Source organism: Camelus dromedarius, chromosome 10 (genome assembly GCF_036321535.1).
Source record: "Camelus dromedarius isolate mCamDro1 chromosome 10, mCamDro1.pat, whole genome shotgun sequence".
Classification (NCBI taxonomy): domain Eukaryota; kingdom Metazoa; phylum Chordata; class Mammalia; order Artiodactyla; family Camelidae; genus Camelus; species Camelus dromedarius.
Genome location: NC_087445.1, coordinates 47442060 through 47464076, shown reverse-complemented (window position 1 = coordinate 47464076; position 22017 = coordinate 47442060). Strand labels below are relative to the sequence as shown.

Below are 22017 nucleotides of genomic sequence, written 5' to 3'. Positions count from 1 at the left end.
AAAACGTAAAGCATTAAAAAGGGTTAAAGATCCAAAGTGAAATAAAGTTCCAGATCTTAGGTGTGTGCTAATGAGGACTGTGGTTCCGCTACTCAACGCTGATAGTAATAATGATACTTGACATTGGAACACCTTATATTAGTAAAGTGTTTTACATGCAATGTGGCATCTCATGCAGTCTTGTTTATATATCCCAGCTCTGTGCAGCTGCCAGAATAGACATCATCTCCAGTTTTTACAAGTAAAGAAATTGAGGAAGTCAGAGACAAAATGACTTATCCAAGCTACACAGTATGAACCCAGGCTTCTCATTCCCAATCTTGTGATTTTTCTCTTACATCCTGGCAATACTGGGGGAATATCTAGAAAGCCAACTAACAACACAGCAGTTCCTATTGGAAAATACATTCAAGTTCCAAACAATTTAGATAGGTGAACATTTTTAGAATATCATCCATTAGTATTTGATAACCACTTAGCTTCTCAACAATGTATATAATTAGACAAGTTTCCTTAATTTTCTTTAATATGTTTCAGAGAAATGGCATTATGGTTTTCTTAATCCCAAAGTCAGGGTTTGGAATACCTCACCTGTCTCCAGAGAGAAATCTCAGAATAATAGGAGAAAATATGCCTAATAAACAGCCATGTGCAACATAAAATTCCTCAGTGCACTAGGTGAATTCAGCAAGGAAACAAACACCCATAGAGAAGTCCTACCTTCTTTCACCCGGAGACAGGACATAAATGGGATCATAGAACACTCTCCCCTAAAGCACCCTTCCGCCCAGCAGCGCAGCATTTCCTTCCTCCAAATCTGCCCAGATTTGCTCAAAATGAGACTCTTGGTGTAGAAACTAAACACAGACCCAGTCCCCAAATCATGGGGAACACTACTGTCTTCTCTTCCCTCTTCTGAGCCCCACATCTCCTGGAACATGTTTTCATTACAACACTGAGCCCAGCGGGTCAGGGCAACAGCCCTGACTGTTTTCACTGCCACTCGATGAGTTCCTCAAAGCCATGGGCTGTGTCTTATGCATCCCTTACCTCTTACTTCCCCCAGACAAAAATGTCATTCATTAGATGTTTGAGTGAATGCTCAGAGAGAATCCAAGAGAGTAAAAAATACTTTATATCTGCTTGTCACTTCTTTTTCTTTTCCTTTACCCACCAAATATATTGTCCACACCACTGACACATTAGACCTTTGAAAGCATAATAAGTCTATCAAGTAAGGTTCAAACATCTTGGCCAGCCTACCTTCCCAGCCTGTTGTTCACTATTTTCCTCACACAAACCACACTCAAAACTCAAATTAACTTCCCATGTATTCAAATATTTCCTGAGTGCCTACAAAGGTACCCATGTGTCAGGAACTCTTCTATGTGCCAGAGATAGGACAACTGAGCTTAAGTTCCCATCCTTAAGGAATCCTTAAGGCAGTTCCTCATATATGCTCCATGCTTCCCCACCTCTATGTTACCTCTGTGATTAATCCCCCTATCTGAACTTGAACACCTGACTTTTAGTTATTTGCTCCTCCAAAGGAGTAACTGGACCTAATTTATCCCTGCATTCTCAAAGCCCCTTGCACAATAACGTGTATATTTAAGGCACTCAAAATATATGTATTAGCTAAATAAATGAGTAAGTAAATAAAAAGTACTAATAAAAAATGTAATCCAGCTAGCTATCAGCTTCTAAAATCCATATTAAAGAATTCCAGTCCACTTACCTTTAGTCTTCTTGGCCCATCTTTGGCAGAGCCTTTCCTTTTGCTCCTGGTAAGCACAGTGATAACCTTATCCAATCCTCTCTCAAGGCTCCCAAATACTTTGGTTCCTTTTCTTTTTGGAGTATCCTCTACATGTGCTTGGTTGAGATTGAGTTCCACTGAGTGACATCTTTAAAAAAAAACAAAACAAAAACCCATGAGTAAGAGCTGGGCTTCCTGCCTGCTGGGTTCCTCACAGGTGTGCTTTTGTGTGTTAGGTGCGCCTCATTCAGGTATGCCAGGACCAGGCCATCTTCCTCCTCCTCAGGGAGCATGAAAACGGTCACCCACTGAAATGCAACCATCCCCCTTCCCCCAGCTGACTGCCAAAACTGTTTTTCCCTAAACTTTTTTTAAAATGTCAAATATACAGAAAAAGTTGAACAAAAAGTATAATGACTACCCATCTATTTTTCTAGAGTCAACAGTTGTTAATATTTTGCCACATTTGCTTTCTCTACATATATATATATAACAAATACATTAAAAATATGTACCTGTTACTGAACCATCTGAAAGAAATGTGTCTCATAGCATCATGACCCTTCACTCTGAAACACTTCAGCATGCATCACCAGTGAATAAGGACATTTTCCTACATAACAATATCATTATGATATCAAGAAAATCAGGAATAATGCCATAGTATCATCTAGTTCACATTCGAATTGCCCCAATTGTCCTCAGAACGGAGCCTGCTTAAAAAAATAGCTATGAAAGACAATGAAGGGTCACCTGTGCTGCAGAACTGTTTGTACAAGAGGTACGATTTTCTCTGAAACACCCTTTAGAATCTTTACCATTTGAGTGACTGCTGTCTGTTAATGGATGCCCATACTCTACTGGCAGAAGTGGAGGGAAGGATGGGCTTCAGTGAGGGAACTATGTGGCTAGAGTCAGGGCCACTGTCTTCCCAGCCCTCTGTATTTTAAGCTAAGGTGCCAGTCCTACTAATGAGTTTCACAATTCTACCCCTGAGGAAGGCAGTGGCAACAGCCTCAGTAATGGCCAAAGACCATGTTGATACAGACATTCCTACAGACTCCAACAGAATCTACGTGATAGTTTACCTTAACTGAGTTTATCATATGTGAAAAAGGAAATTTGGTTACATATACTAAGAGTCTAAAAAACTGAACACTTACCGCCTCTCAGGGCTAATGACACCCTTTATTAACTTCTCTGTTTCTGCTGAAGTTACTGGCATTTTAATTGGGGTTTCTTTCAGGCACTGGTTTCTAGCTATTAGAAAAAGAACAAACACAAACCATATGTAGCTGATACGCTATGGTTTCAAACTTTCTATCAGTATGCATACATCACCTCATTCATTGACTGAGAAATACTGTAATTACTTGGCCAGTGATGTTAAGGCTCTAATTCTTTAAATAAATGTTTCTACGTGATTTATAATAAAAACAAAATCATTTTGCTTTACATGTGTGGCTCTTTTTCTTCACTGCAAAACTGAGGCCATGCTTATGATTTTATTATAAATATCATTTGGTAAATCTAATAGATGATATAAATAAGATTTCATGACTACAGATTCTCCTTTCTATAAATAAGTCAATCTGTATTTATACTAGAACCCAATTCATGTCTTTAATTGATATATTATTGAGAGGTGTTAATTCAATTCATAGCCCTTTTCAACTCCTGTTAGGCAAAGAGAACAGTCCCTGTGAAAGCTGACAAAAGTTATTAAAGAGGTGTGAGCTTTGGTTATTTTTATATTCCCTATTCCAGAATTTGGTGTTTTATTCCTAGGGTATTTGTATCCCTAGGACAAACTGGCATTAACAAATATGGTTACTACTGATTAGTTAACTTTTTGTTCATAATCTAAAAGTTGTATACCGTTTAAAGATAACAATATTCATTTTATAAAAATATAAGATACCAAGCTTTTAAAAAGAGATCGGGGGTTTTGTTCTGTTTATGGTTATTCAGCACTACTCTTACTGGTTCCCTAAGAACAAGAAAATAAGATCAATCAACAGTATCATCTTTGTATACTGAGAGTATCTACTACCACACATAGTTACCCTTTGACAAATTGTCACTGACTGGATTGTACAGGATTCAGAAAAATAAAATTAATGCTCATGTCAAAAATGACTCAGAGCAAAAGTAAAATGCAAAGCGCTAATGGAAGCTATCAATCCAGACTTCAGTCACTTGCTCCTGGAGACGGCTCACTTACGTTTAAAGCAAAACGGCCAATAATAGCTTTTGACTAACGTAATCTTTCTCACACAGACGAGATATGCAAAGTGATTATATTTTAAGATTATAAATTCTAAACTATCTATATTTCAAAACTTCCAGAATTACATAAAAAGTAAAAAATTTAATTATTAAGACCATATGTATCAAAGTCTTAAAAAAAAAAAAAAAAAAAGCCCTGAATGAGTAAAGGTGAGCTAAAGGTCCGTCTTAGGGCCCTACCCAACCCCATGACTCACAAAGGACGTTGTCACTATATTAAGAGAAAGAGATTCCTGCCTCCACCTTGCTGGGAAAAGATGCAATAGCAGGAATTACTGAGGTCCTACTATGTGCAGATATTATCTCACTGAACACTCATAATTAACCACAGGTAGCTACACACGCAAAACACACATCACACCAAATTGGCCTCATTATTTTAGGAAAAGTGTTTGAGTTGATGGACTGGAGAATGCCATCAACAGGACTTCTCAGCAACTATTCTGACCAAGTATTTCATAATATCTTTATGTACAAGAAGTAGGCTCCAGGACTAGCCTTCAGCCCCATCAGCACACTGGAAGCACAATGGCAGGATGGGGGTCAGCAGCAGTTCACAAGGCAATGTTTCACAGTGTGGTTCATTAGGATCTTAACATAACAAGAGAAGGTCACAACTGCTGGAAAGGAAACTAATAAAGTCAACGCATCATTTTTTTAAAGTGATACAGTCTACATTACAGTAAATAAAATCCCTTCAGACTCTCTAATTGAATAAATTCCTTCATTCAACAGAATGGCCCCCACTATATACCAGGCACTGGGCACCTACTAGGTCCACAAATATTTGTTTGTTGGGCCCCAACAATGTACTATGCCATGTTGCAGTAAACATGGCAGACACAGCCTCTACTGCCATGACACTTACTGTCTCATCCTGGTGAGACCCGGTACTAGAAAAGTGGGTTCAATTCTAGGTATTATGTTTTAAATAGAGTGACAAAACCGAATGTGCCCAGATGAGGCCAGCAACCAAAATGCTGAGGTGTCACAAAGGGAACAGTTTAAGTAACTGAAAATGATAAAGCTGAAAAGGAAATCAAGGGAAATGAGAAAGCTGTAATATGGACATGGGCTGCAGATATCTGGAAGAGCATCCCAGATTTACCCTGTCTGCTGGAGTATGGGCAGTAATATGACAGGCAGAGCAGGATCAGACACCAGAACTGGAGATCCAGTTGAGTAAGGGCTCATCAGAGATTTCAGTGCAGTCATTCTAAGTGGGGGCAGAGGGGCAAGTAAAGTCTAAACCTGGATATATGACTGTGGGCAAATCAGTACATTCGTCTGAGTCTCAGTTCCTCAGCTATGAAACGGACAGCTGGATTAAGTCAGCTCTAACTTGCCTTTCAACTTTGTTATTCTATGATGCTATGATTCAACTCTATAAATGTGGAAGAGAGAGAAACTCAGTATCATCTGAGAAAAATTAGAAGTTGATTAATGTGGCTTCATTTCAAGTAATACAAATAATATATGCTTAAAAAAGTAGCTTGACTTCTCCTAGCAATTTCTGGGAGCAATGCTTCTCATTTCTGACCTGCTATATGTTTACTTAGCATAGTAAGGAGGAACTTGAAGGTGTTTTACCACTGTTTAATCCACACAGCAAATACCTTTTAAGGGTGTAGCATAATGATTTGGTGTGGTGAGTATTTCTCTTTTATGTTGGTTCTTATTAACTGGAGTCTTTGGCTCAGGAAATACAAAGCACTCTTCATTCTTTACAGCAGACTTAGGAGTATATACATTCTCTTTGTTCTTTAATTTATTGGCAGATGCTCTGCATAATACTGGAGTTAATGATTTAGATTCCAGACCATTTGATTCTGTCCAATGCTTGGCAAACTGGAAAAAAAAAAGGTACTGGATAAAGCACATGGAAGAAGAGAAGTCAACTTCTTTACAAAACGCCTTAATCATTTGTAAATTAACTTGCACCATTTTTATTAAAATGAAACACTATCAAAAGGATATTTTGGTAATACCAGAAAATTTGAAAATATATACTCAGTTCTCTTTAGTACATGTAGATCACATTAGTCTGTTCTATTGACAGGTAATTTTCAACATTTTTCAGGCAAGTGTTTAATCAAACATACCCACATTTAGGCAATATTGAGGATGGCCACAAATAAATTCCTAAGAATTGCTTCCTATACCTAGATTGCAATGGTTTGTCTCTAATATGTACCAAGCAATAAAAGTTTAGTCAATAACCAGTGTAGAAAAACCATGTTAAAATACTCCTTTTAAATTTATGTTTGAGCTTGCAAAAAAGAAAGGAAAATTCTCAGAGGCCAAACTAAAAGCAAGAGCATGAATCCAGAGATGTAACCAAGGCTGAAACTATCCGTTGACCTAAGGGCATCTACCTACTCTCTCAGATAATCTATAGCATAAATTTTGATAGCCATGGAAGCCCTAGACCTATGCAAAGTTCTATGTTAGAGCCCTAGCTCCCAAGAGGGCGTATAACTAAAATAAAAGGGTGAATTAAATATAAACCTGCCCTGCAAAGCAGTCAGCAAGAAAACCCGTTTGCCCTGGCCATGGCTCTTGAGGAGAAAAGAGTCTCTTTTAATAATTTTTAAGTAGCCACATAGGTTTGGGGCCCAAATTCATACTACCTGTAAGGTCCCAGAAATCTCAAGTCTAGAACTTGATTTAAAGTAGTCCTAAATTGATTGTGTTCCAAGAACGTGACAGAAGCAAACACAATTCCCATCTGAAAGAAAAGCTTCAATCCAACACAACTCAAGCCCTCAACTCTTAATCCAAGCCTCAAAGCATTCCTAGAGAGTTGCAAGAAAAATGAGCCTATAAAAAAAATCCCCAAAGAAGGGGGAAGACATGGTTCAGTGGCAGAGTGCATGCTTAGCATGCACGAGGTCCTGCGTTCAATCCCCAGTACATCCAACAAACAAACAAACAAACAAACATACCTAACAACCTCCCCCAAAAAAATTTTTTTAAAGTTTTTGTAAGAATCCCAAAAAATACAAACACCATGAGCAAAAAGTCAGCAGAAAACAATAAACAAGAGAATCAAACCCATAAAGATGTCAGATATTAAAATTAACAAGTCCAGAACATAAATATGTTCATGTGTTTAAAATAACAAAGGAAACTGAAAACATGAGAAGAGAAAAGGATGACTACCAAAAATGTTAAAGCAGTTTTGAAAAAGGATAAAAATCTCTAGAAATAAAAAACATAGTGATAAAAATGAAAAATTCAATAGACATGTCAAATAGCAGGTCAGATAGAAATGAAAAAAATAAATCCATGAATGAGAAATAAATCTGAAGAAATGATCCAGAATGCAGTCCAGAGAGAAAAAGATACAGGATATACGAAAGAGAGTTTAAAATAAATGAAAAATGAAGTGCAATGGTCTAACATATGTCTATTCTAAGTTCCAGAGATAGATAACAGAAACAATGAAAAAGCAGCAATTATTCAGGGAATTTTCCAAAACTGATTATAAGTCGTCAAATATAGGAAACACAATAAATCACGATTAAGATAAATAATAAGAAATCTGTATCTATATTTACCAGGTTGTAAACTCCATGTGACACTACCCATATGGACAGTAGTCCTAATGGTAAGAATGCAGAACACCAAAAACAAAGAGAAAATCCTAAAAAGAGCCAGAGAGAAAAGACAAACTAGAAAGAAATCTGACTGACTGATTTCTCAACAGTAACAACAAAAGTAAGAAAGGAGTGGAATACTATCTTCAAAATACAGAACAAGGGGAAGGTATAGCTCTGTGACAGAGCGCATGCTTAGCATGAACAAGGTCCCAGGTACCTATATACATTACAAACCTAACAACTCCTCCAAACAAACAAACAAACAAACAAACAAAATATATATATATATAGAAAAAATACAGAGCATAAAATAACTGATAAACTAAAAATCAATACACAAGGAAACTACATTCCAAATATTGAAAGACAATTTTAAGACAACAGAAAGAGTGTTTGCCATCAATTGTTACTTCCACTAAAGGAATATTTAAAGGATGTACTTCAGGAAGAAGAAAAATAATTTTTGAATGAAGGTTTGAGAGATAAAAAGGATAAGTAGGCCCCCCAAAATGTGAGTTAATCAAAACAAATACTAATATTACATTCTAAAAATAATATGTATTTATGAAATTAAAAACGTATAGAGCTAAAAAAATTGTATCACAGATATGCAAGATGTAACTACCGAGAAATGAATGAAGGGTCCACAGGACCTCCCTTTACTACTTTTGTAACTTTCTCTGAACCCATAAAGATTTCAAAATGAAAAGCTAAAAAAATAGGCAGCTAAATTACTAGACATATCAATATATGTAATATTATATATATTATAAAATAATAGACACATCAATAGTATGTAATCTAGGAGTGGGTGGTCAGAGATTAGTGTTCTAAGGATTTCATATGTAAAGATCCAGATTAACTTTACATTTGGTTAAGTTAAACACCATGTTAAAAGTTTAGAGTAAATATTAAATATTAAAATGAAATAGAAACAAATGGAATAAAGGGGAAAAATGACACAGAAAGATGAAAAATATATGAAAAATACAGAAAAAGTGGGACAAATAGAAAACAAAATAAAGATGGCAAACATACAATAAATACATTAGTAATCAAAATTAATGTTAAGTTTAGTAAGCTTGCAACTTAAAAGACAAAGATTTTCAGTTTGCATACCAAATCTATGTTGTTTTTAAGAGATATACCTAAAATATACGGGCATTAAAGGCTGAAAATAAAAAGACGAAAAAGTATAACAGACAAATAACAATGAAAAAAATCAATATGGCTACCTTAAAATCAGAGAAACAAATAGACTTCAAGGAGAAACACAAAATAATAATAAAGAGGATCATTATAAATGATAAAAGGTTGAATTCAGCAGAATAAAAATTCTGAACTTATATGCTAATTGTATAGCTTCATATATATATATCACACACACACACATTTGAAGCAAAAATAGAAATGTAAGAAGAAAATGACAAACTACTATCCCATTAGAAGATTTTTAACAGATCTCATTCTCAAGTAGGCAAATTTATGGATCAAGCAGACAAAAAATTAGCATGGACACAGAAGATTTAAAAATAGAATTTAATAAGCTTGATCTAATAGACAAATAAGAGCAGAAAATAACAAAATAGAAGCAAAAATATAAGAGAGAGAATCAACAAAGCCAGAAGCTGGTTCTTTGAAAAGACTAATAAAATTGACAAAACTCTGGTAAGACTGATTCAAAAAATGAAAAAGCTGCAAATAAACAAATACACTTCAATCATGAAAAAGGGGACATAACCACAGATATTGCAGATATTAACAAGATCATAATATCCTCCTATTGAGTTTATCCCAAAACATTTTAAAACTTAGATAAAATGGACACTAGAAAAAGAAAATTCACCAAACTGACCAGAAGAAATTGGAATACTGTACAGTCCTATAAACACAAAAGAAATTGAATCAGTAGTTGACTAGTTTCTCAAAAAAACATTCCAGGCTCAGATAGTTACATAGTAAGTTCTAGCATACATTCAAGGAAAATATAATTAATAGCCCTTAAAAACTATTTCAGAAAATAAAAAAGAAAGAATATGTTCCAATTCATTTTAGAAGACAAGTATAATCTTAATACCAATCAGATACAATAAATGTAAGATGGGATGGGATGGAAGAATGGGGAAGAAAGCCTTTCACTCTTTATTCAACATAGTTCCATACTGTTTGAATTTTTCACAAGATAAACGTATCTATGTAATACTTCTGTAATAATAAAATTCAAATTTTCAAAAGAAAAAAAGTCATCTAAGAAAAAATAGGCAAATCTCATTTAAGACCATAAAAGGAAAAAAATCTAAACAAAATATTAGCAAACTAAACCTAGCAACATATAAAAAAAGACAGTAATACATCATGACCAAACTTGGCTTATGTAAATAATGCAAGATTGGTTTAACATCAAATCTATTAATATAACATGTACTATATAACAAATGGAAAGAAAAAACAGATGATTATCTTAATAGATGAATTCAATATCATCTTTTTTCTGCAATAGAGATTCATAATTTTTAAACAAATCATAGCAAACCAAGACTAGATGAAAAAAGTCTTAATCTGAAAAATATGGAATCAGGTGCACAGGAAGGAGAAAGGGAGAATGACAGGAAGGAGAGGAAGGAGGGGGAGAAGGGAGGGGAGGAAGGGAGGGGAAAGAGAAAGGGGAGGAAAAATGAAAAAACATCACTTTTAATGAGAAAATATTAGAAGCATCTTTCTACAATTGGGAAGAACACAAAAATGTCTACTATTATATTAGGACTACTAAGTATCATAATAAAAGAAAAAGATAATAAAGGCTTAAGAACTGGAAAGGAAGAAACTCTCATCCACAGAAGATATAATTTTCTACATAGAACACTCAAAAGAATATACAAACCATAAGAATTTAAAGAGGGAGGGAGGATATAGCTCAGTGGTAGACTACATGCTTAGCATGCATGAAGTCGTGGGTTCAATTCCTAGTACCTCCATTAAAAAAAAAAAATAGATAGATAGATAAACCTAATTACCTCCCTCTCCACAAAAAAGAATTTAAAAGAGTTTAGGAAAATTGTTGAATACAAGATCAATACACAAAAATCAATTACACATCTATATACCAGTATCAGACAGTTAGAAAATGTGACTTTAAAAAAACCTACCATTCCCAATAGCAATAAATTATAAAAGTACCCAAGAATAAATCTAGTAAAAGATATGTAAGGTCTTTTGGGAGAAATTTTTAAAATTTTATTGAAAGCAATTAACTAAAACCTAATAAATGGAGATGTATACTGTATTTACAGATACGGAGACTTGAGGTCTACACCCTCAGATTGAATCTTAGAGTCAATGTAATTTCAATTTTTGGGTGCATATAAAATTTATCAAAATGATTCTAAAATATATGTGGAAATCCAAAGGAGCAAGAACAGCCAAGACATTCCTATAGAAGAATAAGATGGGAGGAAATTGAATATAAGAAATATTATAAAATTACGGATGGAGGGTATAGCTCAAGTGGTAGAGCGCATGCTTAGCATGCGCAAGGTCCTAAGTTCAGTCCCCAGTACTGCCATTAAAAAATCAATCAATCAATATAATTTACCCCCCCAAAAAGAACAACAAAAAAATTAAAGAAATTAAGATACATGGTATTGGTACAAATAAAACAATAAAATTTAAAAAGAGCCCAGAAGCAGACACATGACAACTTGATTTATGATAGAAATGCCACTGTAGATCAGTGTGGAAAGAATGGACTTTTCAATGGCACTAGCACAACCAATTATATGATGGAAAAACTGGTTCCCTACTTCATACCACACAATTAATATAAGAAATTAATTCCTGATAGATTAAAGACTTAAATGTGAAAGGAGAAGTTCTAAAAGTTTTGGAAGCAATATATGTGAATGCATTTATGTCTTCTAGAAAACGAAGAATTTCATTTAAGACAAAAATTATAAACCATAAAGGAAAATACTGACAAATTCTAATTCATTAAAATTAATGACTTCTGCCATCAAAGTAAAAAGACAAGAGAAAAACTCATACAATATACTTGGAACACATAACTAACAAAGAATTAGAATTAAAATTAAATTAAGAACTTCCTTAATATCACAAGAAAAAAGAAACAATCCAACAGAAAAATAGGCAAAGGACACAAAATAACTATTTCATAAAACAGGAAGAACCACTGGTTGATTAACATATGAAAAGATATGTAAATAATCAGAAAAGTACAAATTAAAACCACAGTGAGATATCGCTTTACACTCACCAGATTAAAAAACATTAAATAACTAAAAATATCAAGCAGTAATAAGCATGTAGAGCAAGAGGGACATTTTTATACTGTTGACTGAAGTGTAATCAATATAACCACTCTGGGGAAAAAACTGGCCTTATCTGGTAAGGCTGAAGATACTTATTCCACTCCTAAGTATATAACCTGAACTCTTGCATCAGGGGACCTGCTATGCACAACTTTCCTAAAAAGTTTCCAATGCTAAGGAATATGAAAATGAATATATGTATGTATATGCATGACTGGGACATTGTGCTGCACACAGAAATTGACACACTGTAACTGACTATACTTCAATTAAAAAAACATTTCCAGTGCTAATAAGTGTGTTTGTATGGCTGGGGCACTGACCCCTGCTGCACCAGGTTGTACAGACTGCATAGTGTGGTTTATGGTGGACACCCATTCCATTCTGGAAGTCTAAAATTTTTATAATTATGACAGATACCACAGGCAAAGAGTCCCTTTGTAACCAGTCCCCAATAAAAACTATGGAGTCTGAGTCTCTAGTGAGCTTCCCCAAGCAGAAACATGCACAGCTGCTGCTGTGTTTCAGTGCTGGAGGAGGGAGTGCAGTCTGTATGGTCCCTTGGCGAGAGTGGGAGAAAAACATTACCTACACATCCAGAAGTTAAACAAATCCAAGTATGATAATATTATCAAAAGGACAGGAAAAACAAAGGGGATGGAGGAGAGAAGAGAGAAAAGGGATAGGAGGAGGAGGGGTGGGAAGGGAAGGGAAGGGAAGGGAAGGGAAGGGAAGGGAAGGGAAGGGAAGAGAACAGAAAAAAAGAGCAGTAAAGCACTCCAAAATGGAATCTTGGCTTTCTTCAACTTCAAAATAACTGGCTTCCCTTTCATTCATATTCCAACAATTTCCCATTAATATTTTCAGTGGCTTAGAAATTCATTAAATTTGCAGGTACAAATTAGATCTCACGTTAAAGCCTAGATATTTTTACAATTGAGACAAAATGTTCTGCTTTAAATAGTAATAAAAATAACCAACCTGTGGTGTTTGTGGAGTAGCCACACCTGTTGATGTAATGTCTTCACACCATTCATAGTCTATTAATCCAGCCACATAACCGTCATCACTGGTGGTCACATCTTCTAGACTCAGATTCTTTGACTATTCAAAAATAGAAGAACTCAGAAACAACACCACCATGATTCAATTTTAAAAGGGTACATAACAGGCACAGGGCAAGGCCCTGGAAACAGAGGCAAATGAGAGTATACTGAAGGAGCTCACCATCCAATACAGAAAACAGGAAGTCAAATTTTTTTTTTGGTGCTTCTGTGCCCCAAGGGCTGTTTTATTGCTGCAAAAAAAAGAGCTTGTAATCACTTTTCCATGAGGTTCTTATAATTTAATATGAAATAAGCTTTTTAAAAGACTACAGTGAGAGGGGGAGGGTACAGTGAGAGGGGGAGGGTACAGCTCAAGTGGTAGAGCGTATGCTTAGCAAGCATGAGGTCCTGGGTTCAATCCCCAGTACCTCCTCCAAAAATAAACAAACCTAATAATCTCCACCCACACCAAAATAAATTAATTAAATAATACAATAATAAATAAACTATTTTTTAAAAAAGACTACAGTGAGAAACAAACCTAAATAGTTTAAATAAATAAACAAGGAAAAAACAGACAAAAAAAAAAAAAAAAACCCAAAACCTAAATAGTCACTCCTCTGCCTTGCTCAGATGCTTCTAAGGACTCTCATTTTGCTTCATGGCAAGGCCCCTCCATATGGCTCTCCAAACATCTGTCCAGTTCTACAGCTGCATCTCTAAACTTGGGTTCCCTAAGCCCCACTGAACTGGGTGAGTTATTGCCACACTGCTGAGCATATCCCCAAACTTCTTCATTTGGTCAAAAGACCAACTAGAGAGAGAAGGAAGACAAGTTATGTCTGGCAGGGACATAAGACCCACTATACCTGCAGCACATGATTGACAAGTGCCAAAAAGAGGGCTCTAAATGTGTAGTTAAAGGAACTGGGAATGGGATATGGGGATTCAACAAAAGATCATGAAAGAGATGGCATTTTAACATTTTTTGACAGAGTTTTGAGATCTAAAGAAAAAAAATCACCTCAGCCACATAATCATTTGGGCTATACTGGATTCCATGAAAAGGGCCAACTACTTCTCTCTGAGAATAGCAGAAGTGCAGTTTCCTAGTGCTAAAACCATGCAACCTGAATCAATGGAGGGAAGATTATATTTCGAAGTTTCACATCCATCCAGCAAAGTGTTTGGAAGGGAGAATTTTAAACCATGGAGATACAAAGAATCACACAAAACAGAGGCTAATACCAGCGCTTAGGAATGACAGGGTGCCTCCAAATATGTAAAGCTTCTCTACCATTCTGAATGTTCATGACCAAATTATCCACAAACTTCTTCATTGAAAGGAAAGGAAAATGAGACAAAAACAACAGAAGAGAAAAAAATAATTTGGTTACAACTCATACAAGGAACCTGAGTGGCATGAGCTATAGCTACTGCTGAAAACAACCAACCTAAACTCTTAACATAAATGAGTATCAAAATATTTGCTGAAATACTTCATGTTATATAGAGTATAATATGTTCTATATTCAAAGGTCTTACTGTCAACAATTTGAATGTTATCTAAAATTCAATAATACTGTATCCTTTAAAAGCACTTACATGTACATTAATTATATAAATAAACATACTGAAAAAAAAAGACTGGAAAGACACAGCAAAATATAAATTATATTATCTATAGGTAATAGGTTTATAGGTAAATTCTATTTTCCTTTAGCTTATCTGTGGCTTAAAATCATTCTATGACAATCAGAAATTGCTTTTGTGAAAAAAAGTGGAAAGTAGAATTTTTTTTAATGCCATGTTAACATTAAAAATTAAACAGTTCAGAATTTCCTACTTTCCTCATCAAAAATATTTAAATCATAAAATGTCTTTCCTCTGGCTCCTTGACACTAGTAAAGTTAACCTTCCTAGTCTATGTGCACTCACGAAGAGGGCTGGCACATGGCAAAAGCAGTAGGTGCCCACAAAGTTTCTAACATTCACCTTGATGTCTGTGACCGGAGCAGTGCTGGCTTGTCCACACGAAGAAAGAAGCCTTAAACGAACAGGTTTTCCCCGAGCCTTCTTGGCGCGGAGCAGAAGATAAGTAGCTGTGAGGTGATCATACTGCCACTGGAGAAAAAGAAAATCAAGTTTAGAAGACTAAAGTTGTTTTTTGAAATAATGTTCTATTTAAAATTTTTCTCAATGTAATAGATATTCAGAATTTTTAGGAAAATGTTTAGCTTTATAAGGCATATAATGAAAAACAACAATCCCCTATACTACACCCCTCTACACACAATTTCCACTCCCCAGAAGGCACCACTTTGAAATACTTTTAGCTATTTTTTCCATATTTCTAAATTAATTACTTATCTTACTATAGAAAATAAGAACTCAGCTCTACTCCTTCCTTCCCTACACACGTCTCTTCCCTGCATCTTCCTACTATAATTTTATCACAGTTTTTAGTTAAATCAATATTTAATAATTATGATTATATAAATAGTATTCACAACTACGTAAAGGTAATGTTCAATAAATTTAATTAGTACTCTGACACCAACCAATCAGAACAGAGGCCAAGAGCTGAAGAGGGTCCTAGAGGACCCCTGCCACGCCATTATTAACCTTTTAATTGTTGGATATGGGGCAGGACTGGAGGGAGGTAGCAGAGGCCCATGGGAGATAACAGGGCAACAGGGAAGGCACTTGGAGTAGTAGTTATTTACCAATCAGTATATAAATATTCTAATCTTAATAATCTGTATGGCCATACTGACTGGACATCAGCCCTGCAACTAAGCCACACAGGGTGCTATCCTTGCATTTCCTTCTTTTATAGCTTTTTCCTGAAGTTAAAAAAACATTAAAAAGAAGCAGTTAGTCTAACTCCACACTCTCTAACACTCTTCATCTCCTCTCAATATGTACACAGACATCAGCTAATCTGTCTCCTCCTCTGTCTCCCTCTGGTCCTCCTCCTCATCCTCCACTCTGGTCTGGCTTCTTTCTCAGTCTGCAACTCAACAGTCAGTCTAGGGATAGATAGTCCAGTCGCCTCTATCCTACAATGTATCACCAGTTTCCTAGATTCTGAGTATTCCTTTTTCTTGGTTTACTTCCTTGTTTTGGTGGAACATATCCCCCAGTAACTTCCTGAGGGTGGATGGATGGAAGGTAAATTTTCTGAGATCTTTCATGTCTGATAAATTACTGTATTCTATCCACACACTTTATCCTGGTTTGGCTGAGTACAGAATTCTAGGTTGACAATAATCTTCACAGTTTTGAAGACATTGTTCCATGGTCTTCTCAATTCTAGTACAGTTATTGATCTGAAGTCTTTCTGATTCCCAAGCCTTTCTGTATGATCTTTTGTTTTTTGTCTCTAGAAACTTTTTGGATCTCCTCTTTTTTCCCAGTTTTCTGAAATTTCACTAAAACAGGCCTTTGTATGGATCTATTTTCATCCATTTTTCCAAGCCCTAGCTAAGTCCCTTCATTCTTAGAAACTCGTATCTTTCATCTTTCAGTTCTGGAATATTTCTTCTTATACTCTTTCTCTGATGGTTTCTTCCCCTCTTTCTTCTCTGTTTTATTTTCCTGCAACTTCTGTTATGTGTATGTTGGAACTTTCTCACCCCTTCTCTCCTCGCCATGCATCTCTGTCTTTAGGTTCTACTTTTGTAAGATTTAACATTATTTCATTTTTCAAACATTTCTACTGAGCTTTTCATTTCTGTGATCACAGTTTAAATATTCAAGCTATCTCTTGAAATGTTCCTTTTTAGTCATCTTATTCCTATTTCAAAAAAGAAATAGCTTCTTTTTAATTAAAAAATTGGGGGTAATTAGATTTATTATTATTTTTACTTTTATTTAACAGAAGTACTGGGGATTGAACCCATGACCTCGAGCATGCTAAGCATGCACTCTACCACTGAGCTATACCCTCCCCCCTAAGAAATAGCTTCTCTTATCTCTGAGAATATTAATCATCATTTCTTAGCCATTTCTTCCACTTACTACATTATCTGTTTTTTCTGAGTGTCTTTACTTTTTCTTCCCCTTCTCCTCTCACACCATTTATTTTGATCTCTGACTTTCATGTTAGAGGCTATCCTCAAAGTTCTGGTGATTGTTGGCTGTCTGTCTCTATTTGAAAGCAAAGATCATACTACCTAGCTAAATAAGGCTCTGTGTGTAGTTTGGGGCTGCTCATCACCTTGGGGGCTTCTCTCTAAGGTGAACAGACAGGAACATGAACTCAAACCATGGGTACAGTAGGTCTTTTCTCTTGGCTTTTCCCTAAAATGAGTCTCCCAATATTTTCCCCACCCCCCACTGCAATTAGGATAAAATCCTGGTTCCAGTATTCTCTGAGTTGAAGAGGTAAGGGAGCTAGAGGCAGTGGCTCACTGTCCAATAAGAGGCTTGTGTGTGTCCATGCATCTATTTCAGAATGGTTCATCACCCCCACCTAAGCTGTGTCTGGTACAAGAATGCCTCTTGTTCAATGTCTCCAGTCTTCTGCTAGAGTGGGGGAGAGGTGGCTGTCATGCATCACAAGGTAGAGAAAGGGACCTAGCAGTCTAAATGCTCCTAAGATAGACTTTCAACCAGTCTCCTTGGTTTCCACCCTGCTCACTTTCCTGACCTCAGAGTAACTGTGGTTACCTTCCTAGTAACTCTGATTCCTGAGCTTTTCTGGAGCTCTAGGGCTCTAATCAACTTCCTTACTGCTTTTTCCCACTGCAGGTACTTTGCTTTCAGCTTTTTTCCAAAATGTTAGGTCAGCTGTCACTCAGCTATTTTACTCTCTTCATTGTGAATTATTTGCCTTTTAATTCCTTTGTTGTTATTTTAGTGAGGTTTTAGGAGTGTTGGATGTATACATATCTGTTCAATCCACCATATATAACTGAAAGTTTCTAAATAATGTTGCTAAAAGTTTCCAAATAAGACTATGAGACTCTCTGCCCTGCAAAAGTGTTAAATTTTAATACTGAATAATATTTTATGCTATGTATCTCTCACAAAGTACATGATCCAAAGACATCTACTACCATCTCTGATTTTACTAGTAAGTTTTATCAGTTAACGTTTTAGGTGGCCACAGTCATAGTATATGCTTTGAAATTTACATAATGGATCTATCAATCTAGGGGAGAAGTATAACACTGTGATAAGTTATCATAGAATGTTGCCTTTAATCCAGGTAAGGTTGGGGGGAGGAAGGACAGAAAAGGTTTCATGGAAAAGGTACTTGGGAATTGGGTGAAAACTACATAGTTACAATTACTCTCTACTTTCCAAAAGCTACATTACTGGTTTTTTCTGCACCTCCCACATCTATGGTCTCATGTGTGATAGCTTCCTTTCAGAAAGAGATGCCATAAAATGATTAGAAGCAGTGGCTCAGAAACAGCTGCCACTTGCTTGTCAAACATGGCATAACCTGGGCACTGTAAGCAATACCTGGACAGTGCTAAGAGTTTTAGGTGGAGTTTTCTAAGCATGCCTGGGAGTTTTATAATCATCCTGGAAACTCTCTTTTTCCCTAGGCAAAAAAAGCATCCTTTTTATAACTTTTTTTGCAATAGCCACTGCATACTACTTATTATGATAAGATGCACAGGGGAGTTCTGTGTTTTTTCATAAAAGATAAATCAACACATTAGTTATGCTTTTCAGATGATGTCAATCTACAAGTCTAACACAACCAATGTCTTCCTTATCTTTTAGGCAGCTCCTTCTTTTGAAAGTCAAAGGCCTGAAAGTAAAGCAGTAGGTTTACCTGTTACAAAGAACGTTCAATTTCTAGAAAATGAAAAACATTTTAAAATCCCTAGTTATTGTTCAGGCAGGCCAAATGTTTAAAAAGCTGCCCAGGCACCTGGGCTGAGGAGAAGCAACTACTGGAACAGAGGGTTTGAGATATTGAGGAGTGGCCCCCTATCCTTCCCCTGACCTTGCTCCCGAGGCCCTCAATCTTTACATCTCCATCACTGGAATACATGAGTATTTGCACTGCAGGGGTGAGGGTAAAGGACCTGTCTTGGTCTGCAGGCTCGTGTGCACATGTGACCCTCAGTGAAGTTCCCCCACTAGAGGACTGGCTGCTTCACAATCCAGAGCCACTCACAGCTAGCAGAACGGGGAAAGTAAGGAAAGCAATGGGGTAGAAGCTCTAGCACCACTGCAGGAAATTTCAAGAGGGCCACAATGAGACAGCGGAAAATCATGAGACACGTGAAACTCTCACTTCGGCCCACAAAACACAGTTTAAGAACGTTCATGTATACAATATAAAAGTGGTAGTTCCATGAGTTCAATGTTTGGGAATAATATTGTTTCTTTCTCTTTACAGAGAGATCAGCAGCACCATACCCAGCACGGATCGCATTAAACTGATCTCTCTCTGTCCTGTCTAGCCAGCCCAAAAAGTAAAGGCAGAGCTCCCAAGATACTAGAAAAAAATATGACAGACCATAGTTAACCTCAAACCTGGTTTTCCTGAGGCTCTTTAAACTGGAAAGTACCTAGGACCAATGTGAATTCTCTGAGGCTATCCAGACCAGGATTTTTCTACCTCAGTGCTATGGAGAGTTGACCTGGATACTTCTTTGTGGCCAGGGGCTATTCTGTGCACTGTGGGATATTTAGCAGCATCTCTGGCCTCTACTCACAATGTGTTGATGCCATTAGCATATACACACATCCCAGCTGTGACAACCAAAAATGTCCCCTGAGGGGCAAAATCACTCCCAGTTGAGAACTACTGACTTAGACCAACGCTTCTCAAGCTTTAATGTACGTATGAATCACTCAGAGTACATTAGGACGCAGATTCTGTTTTAGCGGGTCTGAGGTGGGATCAGAGATTGTGTATTTTTAACAAGCATGAAGTGATGCTGTTACTGCTGGTCCTAGATCTCACTTCGAATAGTGAGAATCTAGAGTAGTACTTCTCTACTCCTGGCTACACACTGCAATTGTCGGGGAAGTTATGAAAAAATTCTTACACTTAGGCCATACCCCAGACCGATGAATTTATCACCTCTGGGGTGGGATTTAGGCATTAGGATTAAAGTTCCTAGGAGATTCCAATGTTCAGCTAAGTTGAAAAGATGTACTCTATTCATCTAGAGGACTGGAAGTTAAGTATAAACAGCCATTTAAGAATGAGAGAAGAGTACAAAAGAAGAAAAACTGTAACTTCCCTCACGCATTCTTGATGTTGGTCGTGTCTAGCTTGCAGAATAACTGAGATCTTCAGAAAACAACAAGCTTCATTATTTTGTTTTCTGTATCAGAAGTAAAGAAAACAATTCCTATTCCTATTTCCATTTCACTTTTAAGTTTGAAAACTACACACAGATGACATAAAGGATAACTATTTTAGACTTTTTTTTTAATGATTCTTGAAATTCTGAGCATGTTACTTTTAAGATTCAAATTTTAAAAGTTTGTGGTTCTCATGCCAAATTTTTTCTGGATAAAATGACATGATATATGAGAGTGCTTTGAAATACCCTTGCCTAAAAGGGCAGATGGAGGATGATGTTGGGACATAGATAAAATTGCCAAAATCTTAATATAATTATCGAAACTGGATAATGAGTAATGGAAAAATCAGTTACTCTAATCTCTCAATTTTCATAGATGTTTGAAAATTTCTATAATAAAAATTTTTAAGAAATTTTTTGAATCTGAAATATAGTTTTCTATTAAAGATTATCCCAAAGAAAAAGTCATGCAATTTTTTCTAACTTGTTTAAGTAGAAACTTCAAATTTTCACTGTAAAAGACTTAAGGACCTGACACATCTTGCAGCAATTCCCAATTCTTGCCATTCCTTTTCATTTCATGAAAAAGTAAATTATCACTCCATTTTCCAGACATATTCCATTTGTCTGGAATTGTCATTCAAAAGACTCATGTCATTCTAAAGAATTCCTTTATATCTCCTCCTCACTGAAAAAAAGTTGTGGCTTAGCAAAGCTTTGGTTAGTTACAACAAAAAACAACACCAAAAAAAAACTGCTCACAGCCTTTACCTTTTAAGTTAGAAAAGAGACAGAAACAAATACAATTCATAGGTGAAGAAAGACCTAGTACTGAGCCAGGAGCAAAGCTGGGTGCGATCCCTGCCCATCACGTTAGATAGTACTCAGAGACAGCTGTGAGTGTCTCTATCTCTAGAAAAAACCGCATGTGTGATCTAGAGATTAAGCACCTGAAAGAGCTAAAATGATCCAACACCAGAAATCATGATAATAATTTCATGGTATTTGGTTCATAAGCTTGGGGGTGATGTGATGCTAACAGGATGGCTTTTAGGTAAGAAGAAAGCTGCTTTGTGTTTGTTTACCTCATTTCTACAGCAGAATCACAGTTCCATGTTAGAAAATTTAAAGTAGTTAAAACTGGAGCTCTGTCAATTTTCTGGACTCGTTTGTTCTGTTTCTTAATATTTTTCCATTATAATTCTCTTTGATCAATCTCATTTTTAAAGAGGCTATCCAGCAGACATCAGAAATGAGTTGAGTGGAAATCATACATAAATATAAAATAAGTACAATATTTTACACCCATGATAAAAATCATAGGTCTGACAAATGCTATACTATTTTTAATATACTAGTAAAATAAAGAACAATGAGGAAACAAAAGATTCTGCTCTCAAATTAATGCTGTATTTCTTACCAATGAAATTAAATCCTCCATTGTTTGCTTGTTGTTTCTGTGATGTACAGAGAGTTCCGTTACACAATCTTCATCTAGGAGAATAAGCTACAAAAAAAATTTTTATCAATTTTATTAACAAAAAAACTACAAAATAGTTATGGCTTTGAAATTTTTAAATTATCATAATTACCTTGTAAAATCAAACACCAACATGTAAGAACAACATGCGTTTGTCAAACTCTTGGGTAAGAATAAAGATTCTCCACAATTTTAAAAGATATAAGCAGGTGACAATAAGCAGTTCAAGA

At 35.9% G+C, this 22017-nt stretch overlaps 1 protein-coding gene across 2 annotated transcripts in view; it reads right to left on the bottom strand.

Annotated features, from left to right (window-relative positions):
- Window positions 1–22017, bottom strand: part of MELK (maternal embryonic leucine zipper kinase) — a 69657-nt gene that overhangs the window by 4308 nt on the left and 43332 nt on the right. For both annotated transcript variants that reach the window (XM_010995566.3, XM_064490315.1), the window contains exons 11-16: window positions 21728–21814; window positions 15017–15145; window positions 12957–13079; window positions 5665–5896; window positions 2923–3019; window positions 1739–1907 (exon numbers count right to left, since the gene is read on the bottom strand). In XM_010995566.3, coding sequence (XP_010993868.1) covers window positions 1739–1907; window positions 2923–3019; window positions 5665–5896; window positions 12957–13079; window positions 15017–15145; window positions 21728–21814 — 837 coding nt within the window. The remainder of the gene's footprint in view (window positions 1–1738; window positions 1908–2922; window positions 3020–5664; window positions 5897–12956; window positions 13080–15016; window positions 15146–21727; window positions 21815–22017) is intronic.